Source organism: Copadichromis virginalis, linkage group LG7 (assembly GCF_057382275.1).
Source record: "Copadichromis virginalis isolate Kocher_CV1m ecotype Utaka linkage group LG7, C_Virginalis_male_GT1.1, whole genome shotgun sequence".
Taxonomy (NCBI): Eukaryota; Metazoa; Chordata; class Actinopteri; order Cichliformes; family Cichlidae; genus Copadichromis; species Copadichromis virginalis.
Genome location: NC_140624.1, coordinates 42431684 through 42456175, shown reverse-complemented (window position 1 = coordinate 42456175; position 24492 = coordinate 42431684). Strand labels below are relative to the sequence as shown.

The window sequence follows — 24492 nt, the reverse complement described above, 5'->3', positions numbered from 1 at the left end:
CTACATTAGATTATCTCAGTCCTCTTTAAATCTAATCTTAAACAGATTATTTCCTCCAGATCTCTTCATTAAACTCTGGACTGCCGTTGTGAGTGAGTGGTATAATAGGACATCTACAGTCAATGTATCTATGCATGCAGCTGTCCTTAATAACTGAGTGTGTGAGAGAGATTGTTCTGTACTTGTGGTTAGTGAGTGGACAAATTGGTAATGTTATATCCTCACTGACATCTTCTGCAAGAAAATCAAGCTCACCACTATTGAATAGTTGATGCAGTCAGGACCATGGACAGCTCCTTAGCTTTAGTAATGCAGACCAGCGCAAACGCCCTGAAAACTGACCTGGAGACTGTAAATGTTACCTTTAACTTTTTTTTTATTGATCATAATTTTAAAAATAGAACAGCTGGTTTTGCTTTTATGTACATCTTTAAGGTTAAAATGTGAAGGGTTTTAACATCTATAAATTTGAAATAACATTTATGAACTTAATTGAAGAAATATTTCAGTTTGAACTCATCCTTTAAAAACCTCTATAAGCCTGCAATTATTTAAATCACACTCCAAGTACAGTGTGTCAGTGGGCCACGTTAGACAAAAGCAAGCCACCAGTCCTTTAATATCTCACTGTAAAACAACTGTGATATGGAAGCAGGTGACAGAGTAGCATATCACTGTGATATATGCGATCATTTATTACACAAAATGAAATCAACAAGAGTAAAATAATACAAGTGAGTAATGTGATGACTTGTAGGACTATACATGGAGTATATTTACTTACACGTCCTTGTGGGTTATGCTATGTGAGTAAGACTAAGAGGGAGTTAAGGATTCGAATTTCTAAACACGAAAAAAGATCGAGAGAGAAGAAAGAGGTGCTTTATAGTGAGACATTTTCAGCTGACTGGATGTGGCATTTTTGGTCTACCGTTCAAGGGAATTGGAGTCATTATGTCACTGAAAAGAGAGAGCAATAAGAAACAAACTTCTTCAAAGGGAAGCACATTAGACGTATCATTTGCAAACTGTGTATCCTGGTGGATTAAAAAAGGAATTTTATTCAAGTGTTTGGTTTGTTTTTGTCTGTGAGTATGTTTCAGTGTTTTGTGCACATTTTGTTGATTTGGTGGTTGGAGCACACTGTTGGTTTTGCATGTTGACAAACTGTTAGTTGTTGCCACCTGTGCCTGTTACTGATTAGGTCCTGGTTGTGTTTTATGGCTGGCAGCACCCACTTGTATCAGAAACCCTGAGGAAAGCCTTATGCTGAAACACATCAGTTTTTTTTCGTACTTCCTTGTAGTATTTAGTACAGTATATATGTAATTGTTAGCTCTCATGAAATTCTCATTCATTATTATGATATCAGTGTGCTCACAAAGGCAGCGAAGAAGAGCGTAAACTAGGGTGTAGCAGAGTAGGATTTAAACTATACAAAAACGTATCTTTGGATATGTTATATGTAACATTTCCAATAGAAGAACTCAGTTTAGTGTTCAGAGTCAAAGATGCATATAAATCTGTTTGGTGTAATCATTCTAGTAATAAATTTATACTCTTGTATTACTTTACTTTTAACACGGCCACTGTGACTCCCGTGGTGCTGTCTACCCACTGGAAGGTCAGGGGAGCGATCCCTGCCTACTCCAGTCTGCATGCCGTATCCTTGAAGTATCCTTGGACAAGATAGTGAACCTTGAGTAGCAAATGTTAGACAGCAGCTATGGAGAGATAAAAGTGCTGTCCACAGTGCACCTGAAGCACATCTGAACCAAAAGAGACCAACTAAGTCACTTCAGTGCCGATTACAAAGCACTGAGCTACAACATAACACAAAAGAGTCTAAAAGAGGACACACTCTCAAGGTTAACTTTAAGACAGTTGTACATTGACACTGTATGTCCCCACTTAAGGAATTGGTTTTGAAAAGCTGGGACATTTTGGAGGATTTATTGTATAGCATTAGCAAGCTTTACACTTCAGCATAAAAGATGATGTATAACACAGGCTTTGTCCTCTGAAGAGCTTAATAGGTGTTTGCCCTTTCGTGAGAGAATGTGTGACTTCCATCCCACTTGATCTTCAGCCAAACATTAGCTTCCTTGGCATAATGTAGTAAGTCTCAAGAGCATTTTGAGATCAGTCGTTTATAATGCAGTTAATACCGTGCTTTTGGATTGGTAGGCATGACACAAAAGCAAATGCTGGGTTATAACTGTGCAGTCCATTCACAACAAATGATTTGCGTTAACATTTAATACGTAGTAGTGTTTATGTGTGTTTATTTTATTTGTAAACTCTGCCCTTCCGATGACAACCGCAACCTTCTGCATCGCAGATTGACTTAATATTGTTTCCCTTAGCATGGAATGTTGTTTTAGCAACTATACCATAATGTCATTTTTAAAAGACACTGTAAAGATGTCAGTTTTTAATGTCAGTTTCAAAGCATTTTCAGCTGATTTCTCTAACCTGTACTGCTGATTATGCAGCTACAAGTGCCTCATTCATAAAACATAATTGAGTGGCCAATCTAGTTTTGAGAGTAGTGTGTGTTTGGTTAAAACCCGTGTGTACATGTGAGCAGTCATAATAGAACGTCACACAAGACCTATGAGGTCATCTCTTTTATTTGCAAACTGTGGACACAGATGGCATGGGGTAATACCAATACAGTGAAGCGTGAGCTGAAGTGTGTGCGTGTGTGTGTGTGTGTGTGTGTGTGTGCATGCAAGCATGAATGAGTTGCATAACTAGCATCTCCAGGCATATATTAGCCTTAAGCCCTTCTGCGCCCACTGTGTCACAGAGCAGACCTTTCAACTGAATCCCACGCATTTACAACCCCTCGAAATAGCTCATGCAGTTAGAATACCTCATATGATGAACACGCTCCGTCACTTTAATACAGCAAGTTGTCCTAACATACGATACAGTAACAATCTGGGGAATTTTCACACACATGTAAATAAAGGCTTGAAAAAAAGGTCTGCACATGAATTTTGTGACTCACTCCTGCACATCTGTAGCCTATATGTAGTCCCAGACTTTTAAATTTAACACAAAAAGCTCCACTTCAGTTCAATGTGGCAACCAAATTTTATGCACATTTACAACCCTCTTGGAGAGAAGAAATCACAGTACAGTCTTTTGCATTTAGTAAAATCGCACATATACAGATTCTTCTTGAATGTGTAGTTTAACGTTTTGCTCGCCTTCTAAGCAGAAATCAAACAGCTACCATATCAGCAGGACCAAGAGCAGGAGACCATCCGTGGTTTTATTCAGTGAAAAAACCAGAGGAGAGGCAGGGAGAGGCCGGCGCTACAGTCAGAAGAGATTAACTTCTCCTTCACGTAGCAAAACATCCTCACTCACGTCACCCTTCAAGCTACTTTGCCACTTCTCTCCTTACTCCTTGAGCTCAGCTAAGATAATACTGTAAACTGTAGTATTTGCACTTGTTTATTTGTGTTACGGTGCTTGCTTTTGACTCAGCAGCAAACCGGAGTTGACTTTTTCACGTCAGACATCTCAAAGTTTCAAGCCTGAGGCAAGGTAACAAGTAGCTACAGCTGTTCCCCAGCAGGGGCACACTTCCCCAAATTTGCAGCAGCTATCAGGCCCCTCTTCTGTCAAACCAGCTCCCAGATCAGATTTAAGAAACAGACACTCTCTCTACTTTTAAGACTAGGCTTAAAACCTCCCTTTTTGATATAGCACATAACCAGGGCTGGATCAGGTAACCCTGAACCATCCCTTTGTTACGCTGCAATAGGCTCAGGCTGCTGTGGGAACGTCCCATGATGCACTGCGCATTTCTTCTTCACCTCTTTCCACTTTTTGTGTGTTTACACCTGTTTCTCTCTGTTCTCCTCTCCCCAGCACACCCCAGAGGTTTCTTTCTGTTAAAAGGGAGTTTTTCCCTTCCTACTGTCGCCAAGTGCTTGCTGACAGGGGGCCGTCTGATTGTTGGGGTTGTTTCTATTGTAGGGTCTTTACCCTACAATAGAAACTGCCTTGAGGCAACTTTTGTTGTGAATCGGCGCTATATACAAATAACTAGATTGAATTGAACTGAACAAGCTACATTCTCCTAAATGAAATAATTTTCAGTAGTTTTACTTTTCTTTACTTTTAACACATTTAACCAACCAAAACTGTGACAGATGCTACAACTGTGTATTACTACAAAATGATAAAGACACTTTGGGCACAGACAGCTTGCACTTGTTTTAGCTATAAGCATGCTGAACATAAAGAGACAGAGTGTCAGAAAAATGTGTTTGGTAACATTTGATGTAAGCATGTTTTAAGCTTTAATATTATACTAATTATGACCCCATTCTGGTCACAAAAGCTCTTAAATCATCAGGTGGAGAACCAGAAAGTAAGAATATGCAAAGGGTCCTGTAATGTAAGTAAGAGTAGCAGCCATGGCTTCCACCAAGCGCTCACCAAAAATAGGTATCAGAAGCACAAACTGGAATATAATATAAAAAGCATTCAGTCTGAAAATGATCTTAACAGGGCGAGGAAAAAAGAGTGAGCCCAGATGTGCAAACTTAACTATATATGCTGTGTAGGAGTGATCCAGCTGGACAGAACATGCACAGCCCTCCAGGGAAAACTCTGGCTTCCCTTAAGAGTACAAATGCCCCACAGGAAACATTAAGGCATGGGAGTGTAAACACTGAAGTGTGTGTCTGTGTGGTATGTGGAAAAATGTGGAAGCAGGCAGTAAGAGTGAAATCAGGCCCGACTGACATGGGCAGTAAGGCTTCAAGTCACACTTATGACATAACACATTTGATGTGAGCACGACCTATTGTTCCCTCCGGCCACGCAGAGAATATCAGAGGGTTGGAAAATAAGTTCGGAGGAACGTCAGTGTAATGCTAATGAGGAGCCCAGGAGCTGGTTAGGGATTACATGTGCTTGGATGGAACTTAATGCTCACATAATGCTTGGGTGGACCTTCATGTTCAGAATAGAAAAGTGCATGCGCACACACACACACACACACACACACACACACACACACACACACACAGACAAGCCAGCACATAACTCCTCAACCAAATTTAAAAAACTTGCTCACATATACACACACACTAAGCAACGAGGCGAAGCATGCACATACCCAATACCCACAGACACACACTCACATGACCCCAATCTGCAGCAGAACATACCACATAAATGCTAAATAATTTAGATCTGACCCCATTATGCAGTTGCTAAAATGTACAGTACACTTAAAATACATTAGCAGAGCCTCACCACAGGTTTCTTCACCAATGTTTCAACCATAAACCCCTTACACATGCAATATATTTGTAAATGCATGCACTGTGAGTATGTATAAGGTACATATCCAGTGGCAAATAGTGCAAAGCATTTTTATACTCATCAGGAGACACTTTGAAATCATCCAAAGCACTTTTATGAGTTATATTAGTGCATGCTTCTTTCCATTGTCACTACAGCTTCAAATTGATTATAATACTTTTGTTTTTAACCTATCTGCCACTGTGCACTGAAGCTCTTGAGTACAATTGAGAACAGAGTATGCTGCAGAGCCAGCCTCAAAAGTTGGTTTTTAAAATAATGAGAGATCAAGCGTTAAGCTGACTTGACTACTTAACTTTGGAAAGATACTTAGCAGCGTTTCTGTGACTGATTAACGTTTGTCAGCAATTCATTTTTGTAGCCTTTGTGTTGGTTATTATTTAGGTTATAGTTCTTTATTTGTAAATTGCAATTAAAGTAGCGAATTATATCTAAATCTTTTCATAGTGCAGGTATAGACTTAGTCTGTCTCTTATATTAGCAGTGTGTGAGCCACCAGATGGTTGATTTTGTGAGCAGAGCAACAAAAGAGCTGCAGTGCAGCATGGGACAAAGAATTAGCGCTGCTGCCGCTACATTTAGCCTTTAAACAAAACATGCAAAGCAGCACTTAAAACTCCCCTGGACTTCTGCCTTGTCACAGCTGTTTCAGAGTGTGCGATGAAAAAAAAAAAATCTAACAACACTCACATCTGAGCAAAAACCGCACATCTGGTTCCCAGCGCTGAGTTATAAAAATGTTCTTGGGGCTTTGATTTTACTGCATAACAACAGACTGATTTGCATCCGCTGGTTTCTCCAGAAATAGATTTAGGATTCAATGACAAAAGTATAGTTTTACAACTGCTACTGTAACACAGTGTGGTAGATGTGACCGCGTCTTAAGTCTCTACTGAGCAGGACTCAGTGTCACAGAGCAATAGGTGACACTTACAGAAGCACAGGTCCTGTCATGTCATCTATGTCCAAACAGGAGCGCCTGTCTGACATTGTGTACTCCTCTATCCCTCCTTCCTCCTTCCAGGTGCCCTTGATGTTCAGTTCACTGAAGGTTTCTGTCCTATGTTTAATCATTCAAGCCTTCCCAGACACACGACACTAGGGACTAAATGAAAGGGAGAAGAAGAATGGCTGAGAGACAAAAAATGCAGCAGTGATAGAGGAGCAAGACAGGAGATATTTGGAGTGTAAAAAAGAACTTTTGAGGGTGTTAAAATATTACATACTTATATTAGAAGGAAGGTGAAATTTAGTTAAAAACTGCAATCAGTATCTGATTTTTTTGTTAATCAAAGCTAACCTTACCTAAATAGGTATTGTTTAGGTAATAGAACTTAGCCTTTATTGGACAGTGAAAGCCAAGCGGGACAGGGAAGCATGGAGAGAGATATGCCACAGAGGGCCGTGGGTCAGACTCAAACCCGGGCCACTGCTCATGCGGGATGTGATTGCCTGCTCACCTACTGACATATACTGGCACCCAATAGTAACGACATTTAACAGCTGTAACTCACTAAGGAAGTTAAGGAAATTGGGCAGTCTGCCTAATACTACTCATCATGTTACACAACTAATTGATTGACTGATTGATTGATTGAAAGGCTTTGGAATTCAATAGGAGCAGTTGGTACAGCTTAAGCATAATCAAGTCGGTATTAAGAGGAAGAGAGACGACAGACTGGGAGAGAGGCGTATAATCAAAAGAGAAAGCAGCCTGAACACAGCGAGAAAGGTGGGGGAAAAAACTTAGAGGGGACAGTGGGGGGACTGTTAGTGATGTGGAATTAACAGGCTTTTATCGGCATGTTCCTTTGCCAAAGGGCTCACCTAGCCTGACAGTGTCACGCTGGGATTATGTACCAAATTTTTTTGAAAGAGAACCTCAAGCTGCAACCCTTTCCTACAAATATGCTAAAAATATGAACAGCATTGTATAACTTGGCTCAGAGTCCCAGAAGCTTTTAGAAATATTATCCAGCGGACATCTACACGTGTCCTTAAGTGATTCTCAGTTACAGTGATATAGATTTCAACAGGTCCAGCAGTAAATCTTGACTACCTGGAAAAACAACTAAAAACACATTTGTTTTACTACCTGATGATGTAAACAGAGTGCACACACTGACGCTCAGTGAGTTAGTTAGAAAGCAGCTAAAGCGAATCGCTGCTCAAGTGCAAATCTGCACCTACTTATTCCATGAGATGGGATATAACTTTTAAAAAAAGAAGCAAATACGCACCATGCATGACAACATAAATCAAGCACTACTCATTATTTTGTTTATTTGACTGTCTGTATTTAGACTTCAGAGACATCCATTTTCCACTGTGATATTAGCTCTTTCTCCCCTCACTTTCCTCCACTGCCCCACCCTCCTGCCTCTGCAGTACTCTGTGTCTTTCCTTTATCATAACTTCTATGTATCTTGAAATGCTGCCCACAAACGCTCCTTTATTGTTTTTATCTCCGTCATCCTCCCACCACCACCACCACCACCACCACCACCACCCGCTGGCTGGGTGACAACACATACGCTACCAATCAATACAGCGCTCACTCGCATTCGGGGCATGTGCAGGTACACATGTTGCATGAACACACACAACATGGATAGGAGTGTGGTGACGGTTTATGCGGTTGCTATAGAAACTGCTCTCTTTCAGGTATGGCGTGTCAAGATGAAAAAAGTAGCAATGAACTATCACATGCAACATATCTTATGCCCTGAGAGTCTGCACACAAGCACTGCAAACAAAAGCCTTCCATGCTGAGGATGCACATTAAGATACACAGCTGTAAGATATGAAATATGCATGACAAAAAACACACTGAAGACAGACAGAATATCATGTGGATTTCCAGTAATCCAGGCTCTTCATTTATAATAAAGTGAAATTGTGCACAAGTATGTATTTAAAGACATGTAGTCTAGAATAAATTTGATTGTATGTCACGTCTGCTGGCATACGCTGTTTTACTCTCTTAGTAGATGCATAAAAATTGATATGTGCTGCCACACCCCTCCAAGGCTGTGACTATAGGGATTATTGCAGAGCCTGTATGTCTGGAGGAACATTTTGATTAGTCAAGGAGGCTGTCTTTTGGCTGCCAGACTCCCTGATTATCTCGAGAGAAGAGCAGGAGAGAAAATCAGTTGTAAGACTGAAAACACATGTTTCATTTCCCCTGCCTTCTTTCCTCTATCTCTCTCCTTCTTGCCCTCTGGCATCCAACTGAACGTCGGTTGGCAACGCCGACCAGCCTGCCGCATGAAGATGAAGAAGGAGAAGGAGAAGAAAACAGGGAGGAATAGTGCAAAAACAAAAAAGCAAGGCATTCGTATCCTCACAGGGAACAGAAAAGGCAAAATTACTGTACACAGAGAACAAAAGTGATGCCAAATGTATAAAACAAAATGCAGTAAAGTAAAACTGTAAAGCTAACAGTACACTATTCGTCCACTGGTGTCTCACCCACCCACACAACCATATATTCAAACATATGCAAGACGAAGGTATATAACACACTCACTTGTTCTTAATATGCACATACAGGTTCGAACACATTTCCTGAAGAGGTATTTCAATATTTGCTAAGTAGCTGGTAGTGTAGTGATAGCTCTCATGTCTGAGAGCTGTCTCATGGCTCAAATCTCTGCTCTGTGAATTTAACACAACTGTCAAGTTTTCGTATCGTGAAACAATTCCAAGGCGATTAAAAGAAGCATTGCGCTTTCCATTAAGTTTTTATTTCCAGTCATATTGTCATCATATTTAACTTTTACCATAACTTTTGCATAACCGTTCCCATTCATTAGGCAGATGAATGCCTAATGAATGGGAATAACCCTAACCCTTACAACCTACATGGCAGAGCAGTCACACCAGTGCTCACTAAACATGCCACTTATTTTTGAAGATTTCATGCATAAAAGAGAAGTGCTTCATGTATTATGAGGTGAATAAATTTAAATACTACCCTCACTTAAAGTCTACCCTCACTGCCATAAACCAGTGGCCAAAATAAAAGAAACGCCACTCAGTAGTGGTGTAGTTCAATAACCCCTTAATCTACAACCTTCCAGAAAGCCAGACGAAATAACACCTCTCTCAAACATTTATAGCCTCTACGAAGGCGGAATTTATTGCAAGATTATTTTATTAGACTGCAGACCATTTAGCCACTATAGTGTATATAGTAGATCACTTTGCCAAGCACTCACAGACACACCAAGACCTTTAGTGAGAGACTTTTGCTCATGTGAATAAACAACCAGCAGAGCGCAAACGTGAGTCAGTCATGAGTGGGTTAATATTCTTCACCAACACCTGGCAACCTCTCAGCAGGCAGCAACCAGGAAAAGCTCAGGTTACCGGAACTGACAACGCCAAAGCACAGACAGACACACACACACACACACACACACCGAAAATCAAATTTGTAGCACCACCTATTTCTGTTTATCTGGCTTCCCGCATTTCCAAGTGTCTATACATCTTGTTTTACACACATTTCTTACATAAGCACACAATGAGAGGAGGATTTATTCATTATTTAACATTTGACAGCAGTCACAAGGCAGCAGCACTCCTTCAGAAATCCATGCAAACACACATGCACACAATATCCTTATCATGCACTAAGCACACAATTAGACCATACACTGTAACCCCACCCCTCACCCCTCCATACACACCCACACATCTCCAAACAGGTGGCTCTGCCTCAGCCAGGAAACCGGGAAGCTGGTTGTTGCTTTCTTCTCATTACATCCCAAAAGAGACAAAATGTACAAATCCTCCCCTCCTCTCCGTCTCCCTGTGCACATCTGTCTCCTCCTGCAGCCACTGCACAGACAGGTTTTCCCCAGCTGCTTGGCTAAGCTAACCCTGAGCACTATATATAGGACTCAGCAGAGCCAAATCAGACACAAAAACACTCGAGCCGGTGATGCGGAGACAAACAGCAGCACTGAAGAGGAAGCAGAGTGGTGATAAAGGCTTTGTATTTACCGTTCGCGCCGGCTTAGCACAGGAGCATCTTTACTGAGGTGTCGCTTACTCCTTCTTCATCCTTGCTCTGATCTCCTCCCTTCTTCCGCGCTCTGTATGGGTGGGGAATTGTCAAACGGCTGCAGCAGCGGCAGCATCAGTAGCAGCTCTGGGGCCTCTCTCTCTCTCTTTTACTCTCTTTCCTCCGCCCCCTCTCCACACACTCTCTTTCCTAGCCTCCCGTTCCTCTCACTCTCTCACCCCACCCCCAAAGACCCTCCTTCTTAACAACCTTCCTCCATCATTTTCTCCTTTTCTCTCCTGCGTTCTCTCCGCCCGTTCTCCCTGGACCTGCATGTGTTTGCGGCGAGCTGCACAATTCCACTCTGTTGAATAAAAATCAACACCGCTACAGCCTTCGGTTACATCAGGAGTCCACGGAGGAAAGGTGTCACTGGCAATTGGAATATGAACAACCAAATAGACCCGCCCTCATCTCTGCTTCTCCCAATTTCATGTCTTAAGTCGTGGCACTAATTTAACAAGGTCTTGACTGATGCTGCTTTTTCTCATTTCGCCTTTTCTGCTAAGATACACATCTAATAAACGTTTATGGCATTAATAAATGAGGCGTAGCGTTAGCTGGCAGGTTTTGTAGTTATGGCTGTGCAGGAGCCTGTGTATAATATTTATACATTATATTACAGGAGTTTTATTGTTTGTTTTTACAGTATTCTAGTAGGATTTATGTCTCACTGTGTCTTTAAGTGGTGCTCTGCACTCTTATGGTCACAGGTTATATGTATATAAAAATCTTCTGGAGAAGTGATACCAATGTGTAATTCCTTTCTAATTGCCAGTGGGGGACAACTTTACGGTTGCAAAATACCTATGATTGCATAAAGTCTATGAGAAAACTACTCCACTTCTCACTTGAATGTTGTCCTTGGTGTACGCTTTCCTGGTGGGTTTATGATTTTAGTCTCTAGTTTCAACTCTTACTGGTGTACTGGTTGCAAAGTTTCAGCCGCATTAAAAATCCAAGAGGGCTATAAAGTAGGCTATGCTTTGAGTAGCTGCTTTATGAGCATGCTGTGTAGTGTCCCTTTGTTTCTCAGATCACCCACCCTTTGCCCCTTCAGAGCACCAAGGAAGCAGATCTGAAAAGCTTCAAGATGGGCACTAACCAATGACTGGCATCACAGTGGCTACATATGAGAAAAGCTGGCCAAAGACACAAAAGCACCTGAACAATGATGCAATCAAGAACAACCAGACATCCCAATGTTTCCAATATTCCTATCTTGTAACATCACTGTCTATAAATATCTCCTAAACTATGTCCAGATCAATCTGGAACAATGAGGGAGCCCCTGCTCAGGGCAGCTACACACACTAGGGGTTTGACCTGACCAGTCACCCAGCACATTTTGCCCCCCCCCCCCCCCCCCCCCCCTTATTGATGCTGGCAACTTTTCCAACTTTAGCCAGAGGCAATAATGCTGTGTGCGTTGTGATCAACTCACAGATTCTTATAAACCTTGCGGAGGTTTTAGCAAGAGTTTAATCATTTACAAACAAGTGAGAATTTATCTATTTGCATTGTTAATGAACTACAATAAATAAAAGAACTGATATAGTTTGACATCTTCCAATTTACAACTTATTACACAACTTCCCGAGTTCTTAATAACTTGTAGCCAAAAATGTGGCAGAAAAAGAAAGAAATAATACAATAACTAATATTTTGTGAGAAACACTGTAATCATTACAGCTATCACGGCTGAAAATCAATTGTATCAACCCTGTCACAATGACCAATGGCTTATTCATAATCAAGTATACCAAACATATTTCACAGCGGTGTTTTTAGGCTGCAGAGAGTGAATGTTTCACAGGATCATTACTCCACATTCGTGGGCTGACACGTTGCCTGCTGAGATGCACAGACTGTATATAAAAGATGGGTCTGGATTCCAGGTCTGAAAAATGAAGCCAACATGAAAGTGCCTAAAACGTGCTTTCTTTCTAAAGGCCAACAGGGAATGACTCCTGCAGCTGCAAAAGGAAGTCGCATTATGTAGAAGTCTGAAGTCACGAGTTTTATCATATAAACTAATGTTGCTTTGTTTTTTCAGTTTTATGAGCGTTCCAAGTGCGATGTAGTTTCAAAGATTTGGACTTTAACTGCACTACTTATATTGTTGTAATAGTTATACTGACATAAACCTTCTATGATGTGCATGTGTGAATGTGGGTATGCCAATGTTAACCCCTAAAATTATTTAATCCAGTTAAGGTGATTTTTTCCTTCTAATGCAGCAGAATTTAGTTTCCTGTGTCACTAATGGATGAAATCACAAACCAACTCAGCCTTGCCTCTCAAACTTTGTCTCCAAACTGCTCAGCCTGAGCTGTCCTTCTGATGTCCTCATTTCTAATCCTGTCCCTTCTGATCACTCCTGCATCTTCAACCCTGCCACCTCCAGCTCCACCTCCTGTGTTTTAGTCAGTGTCACACTTTCAAAGCCATAGCTTATAGCAGGTATATATTATATAAGAGACAGAGTGCCATTTGGTTGGAACCAAAGGTCAAATGTGTTCGCTCGTATCTGGATATTTGAATCTGTTCTTGTATATGTTGTAATTATGTTGTATTCTTGCTACCATGGGGAAATGACATGACATTGACATCAACTGACACTGGTTTTATCATTTAAAAATTATTAGGTCATGAGCTAGAAAGTAACTCATCTGAAATTTTGTCTGGAAGGAACTGTCAGAAGATGTCTCAATTCGATCGTGGCCAGGCACGGCCCGCCCTGATTTACATCATATCTGCTTAGATTAGCACAAACATGAAGCTGCACAGGCCAGGCCTGTGGCGTCAGTCAACCTCTCTGCCTGGGTGTGGACACTGAGAAGGTGTGTGTATGTGTGTTTGTGCTTGCGTCTACGTTGTACTGAGCTGTTCTCTCTCCATTATCAGATCTTTTTCAAGACACTGTGAACGACGCCACAGAAAATAGCCATTAAAGTCGAATAACAGATTTTTAAAACTGTTTAAATTCATCATTAAAACTCATCCCACAGGTTTTAGAGGTCAATGTGGTGCGACCTGTTGGTTTTGTTGTTCTCTTTCTACTGTTTCTCCTACAGGGTAAATCTCAGTGTGCTCTGCTTTAACTCTCAGCAGTTTTACGTAGGTAAAAAAAGGCAAGGGGATGAACTGGGGGGGGGGTAATGTAGTTACACAGGAATATCTTAGAGAACACACCTGGGATGAATTGAGTTGGAGAGAAAGAGTAAAACACATCTTGTTAAATGTCAGCTGATACAACAACCTTGTGAGTCAAAACAGTGTGAGAAAGTGGGTGGTGATAGTGTTATTCCTGCTGAGTTGTGAAGTTAATTTCAGCATACTGTTCTATTGTTAACCTCATTTTATTCGTGTGTCATTGATTGGAAGAACTTAAGATACAGATTGTGGGGTCAGGTAAAGCAACACAGCCATTTAGGATTATTGATTAGCCGTTGCTCCTCTTTGCACCGGCACAACTCATATCATTGTGAGGCCTCTCATCTTAGTTGGCCAGCTGCTAGCAGTACACAATTGTTGCCATAGGGATGGTGTCCAGGGAGACAGCTGTGGCCTTTTAGCAGCAGCCACACAACAGACAGAAGGTCATTCCTCACCGAGGGAACCTTTCTCCAACTGTCCATCACAGATTGTTTCCAGGCAACAGGTCAAAAGCCCTTTTTTTTCTTCCTTCTTCCATCTTCGCAGTGTTTCCTCTTGCCATTTAGGAAGCAAAATAACCAATTAAATTCAAGAAAAAGCAGACACATGGGAATATAACTAATAAGCAGGCAATGAAATTAAGTTTCAGCATCACAGCAAAGATTCAATTAAAAACTTTGAAATAGTAGCTTATATAACTTCCTGGTACCCTGGTCTCACACCTCCCTATAATATATTAGCACCTTTTTAAATTGACATGGGGCAAACATGTTAGCAAACTGTTTCCTTTTTCTCATCCAGTTAATACTGACCCAACATGAGCATTTAAGCTCTCCCTATTAGTCCTGAGTCTTCATGTAGTAACAGACTGACTCCACACCAAAAAGACCCATGAAGCCATGCTGGCCCAAATAAAAATAATTTAAAATGTTAAAAAAAAATGTAAATATTTTCTCAGTTTATTATAATCCGAAGTAAATTGTATGCTATTGTTACCTTGGGAATATGTGATTATATACTTTATGCATTTAGGTATGCAGACCAGGGGCGGAGCGGGGGGGTGGCTTACGGGGCTTAAGCCCGGGTTGTTTTGTCAGAAGCCCGGGGTATTTTGGAGTGTAATTTTTTCATAGTTAGATGCCTGGCTGACAACTGTATAAAACAAAAAGTACACACAATATTCGAAGCACATAGTGCACACTGTGGGAATTTATGACTGTGCGTGAATCCCCCCCTGATATTGGTATGATCCAAGCTCAGGCACTAAGCGACTGAGCGAGGGGGCGGGGCAGCTGCTGCCCGTGAGTGCGCTGTTGGAGAGACGGAGCCAGCCATACTAAGGAGAGCTTAAGTTTGACCAGGTACCAAAGCAAATCATTCGTACCGTACAAATAATGTAAATATGACGGTGCATCACGAAAGATTGATATGAAACTGATCACTTGACCAATATTACGTTACTTGCTCTTCAAGTGAATCAACAAATGGCAAAATGAAAAGCCGAACAAATGCTATTTTTTTTAGAGAGTCTTAGCTTACGTGTGTTTATTTCATATTTTCAGTTCTTACCCTCCCCGACTAAATCGGTTTCAGTTATGTACTGAAACATAAGAATGGACATTCGAGGGTTCTTTCAAAGAAAAAACTCAGGTAAATGTTATTTTATATATTATGCTTTGTATGTTGTTCAGTATATTTCTATGCAAAACAAGAGGGATTTCAGTACACAGCAGGATATTCACATTTGTAACCAGATATTTACATACACTTTAGGGAGAAAACATAAAACATTTTTACTGTACAACATCAATTTAGAGTAAATTTTTGTTTTAGATAAATATTGAAATATATTTTGAATTAGTTAAATTTCAGAATAAAGAGAGACAGAGCTATTTTTATCACTTTCATCAAATTTAGGAGTACATGTACACTAAATTTATTGTTAATTAATAAGAAAACTCCAGACGATTCCATTCTGAGCTGAAGAAGCTTCTGATAGGTTAGTAGAGTCCATGTGAGTAAATTGGTGGCACACCTGTGGATGCATATAAGGCAAAACACAGAGCCTGTTTCTTTGACATGGGAAAATCAAGAGATATCAACCAAAACACCAGGAAAAGAACTGTGGAGCTCCATAAATGTGGCTCAAGTTTGAATACAATTTGGTGCCATTTGCAATTAAGAAATACAGATAGTTTCTCTCTTTACTCTTAAAGTTAACAAATATGTTTTTATATTTATCAATCTAAAAAAATAAACATTTAGTCTGATTTGATGTTACAATTAAAAAAGTGTTTTTATCTGAAGAGTAAATATCTGGTTTCAACTGTATATTTGATGATTGTCAGCACAAAGAGGGAGAGAGAGGAGAACGAGGACAGAACAGATGAACAAGAGCAGGTGAGACACACATGTTAGTCAAATGGTTGTTTACCAAAAGTATCACCGTATCATAGGTACTCATGTATCTCGTACCTAGTGTTTCTTTTTAGGTTTGTTATTTTTCAAATTCTGTATTTATTAAGTTCTGCAGGCTTGTTTGCACAACAAGGCTGAATAATTATATAAACTTTTCTCAATCTAAATAGTGGACTTTGGTAGAATTAAAAAATAAGTGTAGTGCAGGTCTATGATGATTTTTAGTGCTATCATCTAGTTCTGATTCTGGTTCTGTCTTGGTTAAGTCCTCAGTAGTCCTGATTTTGAACTGTTGTGGTCCTGTTTTAATTCTGGATCAGTTCTGGGTCTGGTTGAATTGGGGTTTAGTCCTCGTGTCTTGATACAGCCCTGACCTTGTTCTGCCTTGCTGCTTAATTAAAAAACTAGTTTAAGGTGTCCTGCACATGTGATATATATTTTTCCCTATATGAAGTCATTCTTTTTTGAACAGAGCCTATTAATCTTTCAGTCATTTCTACACCCCCCCCCCCCCCCCCCCCCCAAAAAAAAAAAAAAAAAAAAATCCCACATGCATACTACTCTTTGGGCTAAGCCCCGGGTGTTTCAAATGTCTGGCTCCGCCTCTGATGCAGACATCGTCGAGATGACCTATTCAAGTTCAAACCCAGCATCAGAATGGGGAAGAAAGAATTTAAGTAAGAAACTCCTGATCTACTGAGATTTCTGAAAAACAAGCAACTGTTGGGTTTACAGAAAATGGTCTGAAAAAGAGAATGTATCCAGTGTGAGCCAGTTCTCCAGGTGAACATGCCTTGTTGATGCTAGGAGAGAAGCCAGACTGCTTCCAGCTGACAGGAAGGAAACAATAATTCAAATAACCACTCATTATAACCAAGGTATGCAGAACAAATCTCTAAACCAAACCTACAAGCAGAAAGGCTTCAGAATACCACACCAGGTGCCCCTCCTTGGTCATTGCTGCTGCAGCATTTCAATGGTAGGGTAAAAATATAGGGTAAATAACATGAAAGCATGGATCCATCCTGCCTTGTATCAATGGCCCATCCCATTGTGACCACAGTATACCAATCTTGGCTACTACCAGTGGGATAACACACCATGTCACAAAGCTTACATGATCTCAAACTGGTTGGTTGAACATTACAGTGAGTTCACTGTACTCAATGACCTCCAAAGTCTTTAGATCTCAGTACAATAGAGCACCTTTGGGATGTGTTGGAAGAGTAGATTCTTGCCATGAATGCACAGCTGAGAAATTTCCAGCAACTGTGTGATGCCAGACCTCAAAATCCAGGAAACAGTTCTGGTGTACTACCATATTTCTTCTCATCTTACATCAAAGTGTGTTTTATTGGAATTTGTTATTAGGCATCTTTTGACTGTGACAAAGTGGAAGAGCAGTTGAAATGCTTTCCATTTGTCCCATATGTGTTTACCTTTTTTTGCACATTGTACACATTATTCTGTTATTGATTTGCTATTTGTCAAGTAACATTGCTTCACTCACCATCCCGGGTTTGTTTGTGTAAGCGTTCTGTTGCCGGCAAATCAAACATTCTGCAAATTAGGACAAATACTAAGTTATGTTTCTCTATATTTTATTATGTTACAGATTAAGTCCTTTGTTCATACTGTTTTCAGCATTCTCAACAAGACAAGTGATGGAAGGGCTATCCAAAAATAGGCTCTTTTTGGTTTCGTTTAATGCCCCGACAAAGGCCACAGTGCATCTGCTTAAGGAAATGTCTAAAATGAACCCTTTCTCATTACTGAGCTTCTCTTTGATCCATAGCTGAGTCTGTCTTTGCATGAATGACCATGGTGCAGTGCTGACTGTGTGAGTGAAGCTATCAGCAGCAACACCAAAAAGATTGTCAGGCACCCAGCTGGATTGCCTCCTAACAGTATCTCCCGTATTTAAAAATAGCACGCACACACAAAATTACACAACATTACTGCTTTATGTTGTGGTTACTTTGAATGTTAGGGAGGGAAAAAAAATAAAAGACAAGTTTTGCTTTGACGGTTTTCTGTTTACATAGAGAGAGCAGTTTATCAGAAAGTTTTACATAGAATGTTACTTCTCAGTGGAAGAAAGACTGATGGGAGACAGAAAGTTTGGTTATTTTGTCATTTGTACAGTATCTAGCTTTAATAATTTTTGTCTGGAAGGAACTGTCAGAAGATGTCTCAATTCGATCGTGGCCACAACCTTTAACAGCAGGTTGTGGCAAATTTTCAAATATGAAATTATGTAATTGATGTTATTATTTTAACTTGAAAAACACATTCAAATAAAACAAATCAAAAGGCTGCAAAGGAGGAACGGAGCTTGCAGATTTCACTCTCGAACTGATTTCAAACGATTGCCGCTCATAGCAGCAGCAGCCACTACGCTCTGTCAGTTCCCCTCTGTCAGTGTGTCAGCGCTCCTGCTAATGGGCATGTTGCCAAGACAACAGCTCAAACACCTTGCCATCTGGGACCACCTGGTGGAGGCCTCCAAAAGACAACTTCACTAACTTGACTTCACTACACAAATACATGCATGAAGGCAGAGTGCAAACTGGCACTCGCATCTACAACACACACCCAACCACCCGCCTATCTGTTTTGCACTGAATTATGCTAGCCTACTGTGCTCCTTTAGTAATATTTCATCTGGTATATCCAAGCCAAAAGAATATATATCATTTGAAATATGACTGCGTTCGCTGTCAGAAGAGACAGACAAATGTAGAAATTATGTGTCAAAAATTATGTCTGTGGAAAATGACATAACTGGGGTTCATAAAGTAGCAAGCATACCACTTTCTTATACTGCTGTTTCTCCTGGCGAAGTGTGGTTACTTCAAGCTTTAGAGCTCGGTTTCTCTCCTCCAGCAGTCGAAAGCGGCTTGCGTGGTAGACAGTGGAGTGGCCTGTAGCTTGCTGAGATGAAACATCATATCTGGACTGCAAGACAAATAATAAAGATAAGAATAACCAGTGTTGAACATTCCTGTATTATTAAATACAATATCATTTTAGTAGTAGCTGTAATAGTGCTGGTAGAGCCAGGCTAACACTTCTGTGAAGCAGTCCTTCAAGACCAACATTATCCTGCTGCTAAGATGTTACAAGTGATCATGTTCATATGATGCCATGCAGGTTTAGAGGTTTAAAGCCTCAGGCAGACTGGGACCAGTTGGTCAGCCCCAGGCACCACTGGTTGTTAGGATAAATGTGTATTCCATGACACCAACAACCTATATATATACATATACATATATATAAAAACACCCAGCATGCCCCTGCGGGCGGTTTATCCTTCAAGCTCGGGTCCTCTACCAGAGGCCTGGGAGCTTGAGGGTCCTGCGTAGTATCTTAGCTGTTCCCAGGATTGCGCTCTTCTGGACAGAGATCTCCGATGTTGTTCCCGGGATCTGCTGGAGCCACTCGCCTAGCTTGGGAGTCACCGCACCTAGTGCTCCGATTACCACGGGGACCACCGTTACCTTCACCCTCCACATCCTCTCGAGCTCTTCTCTGAGCTGAGCCCTTGGTATTTCTCCAGCTTCTCGTGTTCCTTCTTCCTGATATTGCTGTCATTCAGAACCGCTACATCGATCACTACGGCCGTCTTCTTCTGTTTGTCTACCACCACTATGTCCGGTTGGTTAGCCACCACCATTTTGTCCGTCTGTATCTGGAAGTCCCACAGGATCTTAGCTCGGTCATTCTCCACCACCCTTGGGGGCATCTCCCATTTTGACCTCGGGACTTCCAGGTTATACTCGGCACAGATGTTCCTGTACACTATGCCGGCCACTTGGTTATGGCGTTCCATGTATGCCTTGCCTGCTAGCATCTTGCACCCTGCTGTTATGTGCTGGATTGTCTCTGGGGCATCTTTACACAGCCTGCACCTGGGGTCTTGCCTGGTGTGATAGACCCCAGCCTCTATGGATCTTGTGCTCAGAGCTTGTTCTTGTGCTGCCATGATTAGTGCCTCTGTGCTGTCTTTCAGTCCAGCTTTGTCCAGCCACTGGTAGGATTTCTGGATATCAGCCACCTCCTCTATCTGCCGGTGGTACATACCGTGCAGGGCCCTGTCCTTCCATGATGGTTCCTCGTTTCCCTCCTCTTTCTTGGGTTTCTGCTGCCTGAGGTATTCACTGAGCACTCGGTCAGTTGGGGCCATCTTCCCAATGTATTCTTGGATGTTCGTTGTCTCATCCTGGACTGTGGTGCTGACACTCACCAGTCCCCGGCCCCCTTCCTTCCGCTTAGTGTACAGCCTCAGGGTGTTGGACTTGGGGTGAAACCCTCCATGCATGGTACGGAGCTTTCTTGTCTTGATGTCAGTGGCTTCTATCTCCTCCTTTGGCCAGCCTATTACCCCAGCAGGGTACCTGATCACGGGCAGGGCGTACGTGTTGATGGCCCGGATCTTGTTCTTACCATTCAGCTGACTCCTCAGGACTTGCCTGACCCTCTGCAGGTACTTGGTGGTTGCAGCTTTTCTAGCGGCCTCTTCATGGTTCCCATTTGCCTGCGGGATCCCCAGGTACTTGTAACTGTCCTCTATGTCTGCAATGTTGCCTTCTGGTAGTTCAATCCCCTCAGTTCTGACTACCTTCCCTCTCTTTGTTACCATCCGACTACACTTCTCTAGTCCGAACGACATTCCAATGTCATTGCTGTATAGCCTGGTAGTGTGGATCAGTGAATCGATGTCTCCTTCACTCCTGGCATACAGCTTGATGTCATCCATGTACAGGAGGTGGCTGACAACTGCTCCATTCCGTAGTCGGTATCCGTAGCCAGTCTTGTTAATGATCTCACTGAGGGGGTTCAGGCCTATGCAGAACAGCAGTGGGGACAGAGCATCTCCTTGGTAGATCCCGCACTTGATAGTGACTTGTGCTATGGGCTTGGAGTTGGCCTCTAGTGTTGTACGCCACATCCCCATTGAGTTCCCGATGAAGGCTCTTAGGGTCCCATTGATCTTGTACAATTCTAGGCATTCCAGTATCCAGCTGTGGGGCATTGAGTCATAGGCCTTCTTGTAATCAATCCAGGCAGTACACAGGTTGGTCAGTCTGGTCTTGCAGTCTCGGCTGACTGTTCTGTCTACCAGTAGCTGGTGTTTTGCGCCTCTGGTATTCTTGCCAATCCCTTTCTGTGCCCCACTCATGTATTGACCCATGTGCCTGTTCATCTTAGCCGATATGATGCCTGACAGGAGCTTCCATGTGGTACTGAGGCAGGTTATTGGTCGGTAGTTGGATGGGACCGGTCCCTTCTTGGGGTCCTTGGGGATCAGGACCGTCCGACCTTCGGTTAGCCATTCCGGGTGTCTCTCGTTAACTAGCAGCTGGTTCATTTGTGCTGCCAGACGCTCGTGGAGTGCAGTCAGCTTCTTTAGCCAGTAGGCGTGAACCATGTCGGGCCCTGGTGCTGTCCAACTCTTCATACTGGAGACCCTTTCTTGGATATCTGCCACTGTGATGGTTACTGGACCCTGTTCAGGGAGGTCGCTGTGGTCTGCCCTCAGATCCACTAGCCACTAAGCATTGCCGTTATGGGTTGTGTCCTTCTCCCATATGCTCTTCCAGTATTGCTCCGTCTCCAGCCTTGGTGATGCTTATCTCTTATTGTTCCCTTGCCACTGAGAGTACACCTTTGCTGGTTCTGTGGAGAACAGCTGGTTTATTCTCCTGCCTTCTATCTCTCTGGTGTACCTCCTCAAGCGGCTGGCCAAGGCTGTGAGTCTTTGCTTGGCAGTTTCCAAGGCCTCAGGTATGGACAGCTTGCTGTATTTCTTAGGCACCTTATTTGTCGCACCTTTCTGCAACTCCGTTAGTTGGCTAACCTCCCTCCGTGCTACTTTGATCTTGCCCTCTAGCCTCCTTCTCCATGGAGGGTACTGCCCTTGTGGCTGTTCAACTTGTAGCCAAGTATCTCACTGATCGCTGTTGCTGTATTGTAGATCAGCTTGTTAGCGTCGGTAATCGTGGTTGTAGGTATCGTCCGTAGTGCTGCATTAACATCATCTAGCAGACCTTCTGAAGGTACTTCCCATAATCTTGGTAACCAGATACGGGGGATCCAGGTTTCAAGCTTGGCCATGATCCTATTTTTCAGGTCAGTTCCTCTCGCGCATATATATATATATATATATATATATATATATATATATATGTATACATAAATATTTGTCCAGATACAGACGGACAAAATGGTGGTGGCTAACCAACCGGACATAGTGGTGGTAGACAAACAGAAGAAGACGGCCGTAGTGATCGATGTAGCGGTTCCGAATGACAGCAATATCAGGAAGAAGGAACACGAGAAGCTGGAGAAATACCAAGGGCTCAGAGAAGAGCTCGAGAGGATGTGGAGGGTGAAGGTAACGGTGGTCCCCGTGGTAATCGGAGCACTAGGTGCGGTGACTCCCAAGCTAGGCGAGTGGCTCCAGCAGATCCCGGGAATAACACCGGAGATCTCTGTCCAGAAGAGCGCAATCCTGGGAACAGCTAAGATACTGCGCAGGACCCTCAAGCTCCCAGGCCTCTGGTAGAGGACCCAAGCTTGAAGGATAAAACCGCCCGCAGGGGCATGCTGGGTGTTTTGTTTTTATATATATATATATATATATATATATATATATATATATATATATATATATTAGATAGTGAAAAACAGGAACTTTCTGTCATTTAATTGTTTATCTGTTACATAATTACTTTGCTGTAGTATTTATCGATGGGAAAAGCTATAAAAAGTTTAGAAATCTATGCACTCCTTCACATTTCACATTTTCCAGAGCCATCCAGTGGTCCCGATTGGAGTCTTTGCCAGGCTAATTCTGGCCCCCTGGATTTATGTTTGATACCTCTGTCCTAAACCAAAAAACTAAATCAAATGTGACCCTGTGCATATTAGCAAACATATTATCCACAGGGAAACATGAAAGTGTCTGTCTATTATCGTCTAATGGCAATTACCCAAAACCTTAAAAGTGAAATTCAGGTGGATCTCATGGAAGATGTGCAGCGGACAAGTTTTGTCATGAAATCCTCCAGTGTGTATAAAACAATCTGTTGTCCACACAGGAGTCATCACCCTTGTAATAATATTTAAACACACAATCACATTATATTATTAATGTGGATATCAGTGCCACATTTACTAGAGATATTTCACTACAAAACCTGGCAACCTCATGGTGACCTAACAGGAAACGTAAGGCAACCATTATCTGCATAAAATCATCTGGCACTTTATTCAAGTTACTTAACCAACCAATTCGCATGATTAATATACAGTAAAGAGAAGCCATATTGACAGTGTTTCTTACAACAGTCTACTGCTTCAGTCCCATATGGTCAGTGACAGGAAAGGGATTAGTGGGTCTGATAATGAAGCTGCTGCAGCTCAGTCTGCACATCAGTGTATTTTTTTTAACATTTTCTTGATGGCATAAAAAAGCCTTTAAAATCCAAAATTTCACTTGCTTAAATTCTCAGTGGAAATGTAGTGCATATCTGCAACAGGCAGGCTGGAAGCATCCCTTGTGCTGCTGAGTTAGTCTTCTTTCATGAAAGACATCCATCGGAGCAGTTTGGTGGCACTTTTCCATTCATAGCTGTCGTGTTTTGGAATAGAACTGCTATGCTGTCTGTCTTTTTTCAAAGTTTCCAATCACGCTGGAGCTACCAGAGGGACTGTAGATAGCAGAGGTATTAGGCAGCTTTTTTGCTGAAGTGAGAGAAAATCTGATTTAAGATACAGTAAAAATGTATTTGTGCCTCCTGGAATTAAACACAACCCCGAAGATAGAAGGATGCATTTTGCTCTGATATATATACAGAACATTCCCCTGTACGTAAGGCTAAAGAAAGATTTGGTGCTGTGCTACACTCTGCTTACTTTAAGTATTACAGGAAAATGTTAGAGAAGTATAATCTGAAATGCCCGAAAAAGCATTAGTCTTTCATATTTGCCTCCTGAAAAAGCACACTTAGCCTGCCCAGACACACAAGTATTACCACATTAGCACCTCAAACAAAGGAAAGCTTTTGCCTGCATTACTTTGAAGTCTGTTCTCTTTTGTCTTTTCCCTCCCTATACTAGCTTTTCATCTAATTTTTTTTTAAGTTACTAAACCCATCTCAAGGAACTTTAAAGCTGTGGTCAAATTGTCAGCCCACTGTTCTCATCAAGCATTATTTCTTTTTACCAATCTCTGACAGACCAACCAACAGATGGCTCTCACTTCAGTTTATATTATTCTAATATATCAATTTGCTTGTTACCAGAACAGTTGGTATTTTGGCACACAAAACAATTCACACACTCGCACACATACAAACAATAACCAGATCCCCTTGATGGAAAGCCAAACCATCACACTCCACAAAGCACATATGAAAAAACAAAGTTGCAGACAAGATGACAGTTTACCCACAGAGCGTAAGCTTCTGAAGCCAGTACGA

The 24492-nt window shown here is 41.8% G+C and overlaps 1 protein-coding gene across 4 annotated transcripts in view; it reads right to left on the bottom strand.

Moving 5' to 3' along the window:
* rimbp2a (RIMS binding protein 2a) overlaps positions 1 to 24492 on the bottom strand; it is a 72074-nt gene that overhangs the window by 35549 nt on the left and 12033 nt on the right. For all 4 annotated transcript variants that reach the window (XM_085463474.1, XM_085463477.1, XM_085463475.1 and 1 more), the window contains exon 3: positions 18818 to 18964. In XM_085463474.1, coding sequence (XP_085319600.1) covers positions 18818 to 18964 — 147 coding nt within the window. The remainder of the gene's footprint in view (positions 1 to 18817; positions 18965 to 24492) is intronic.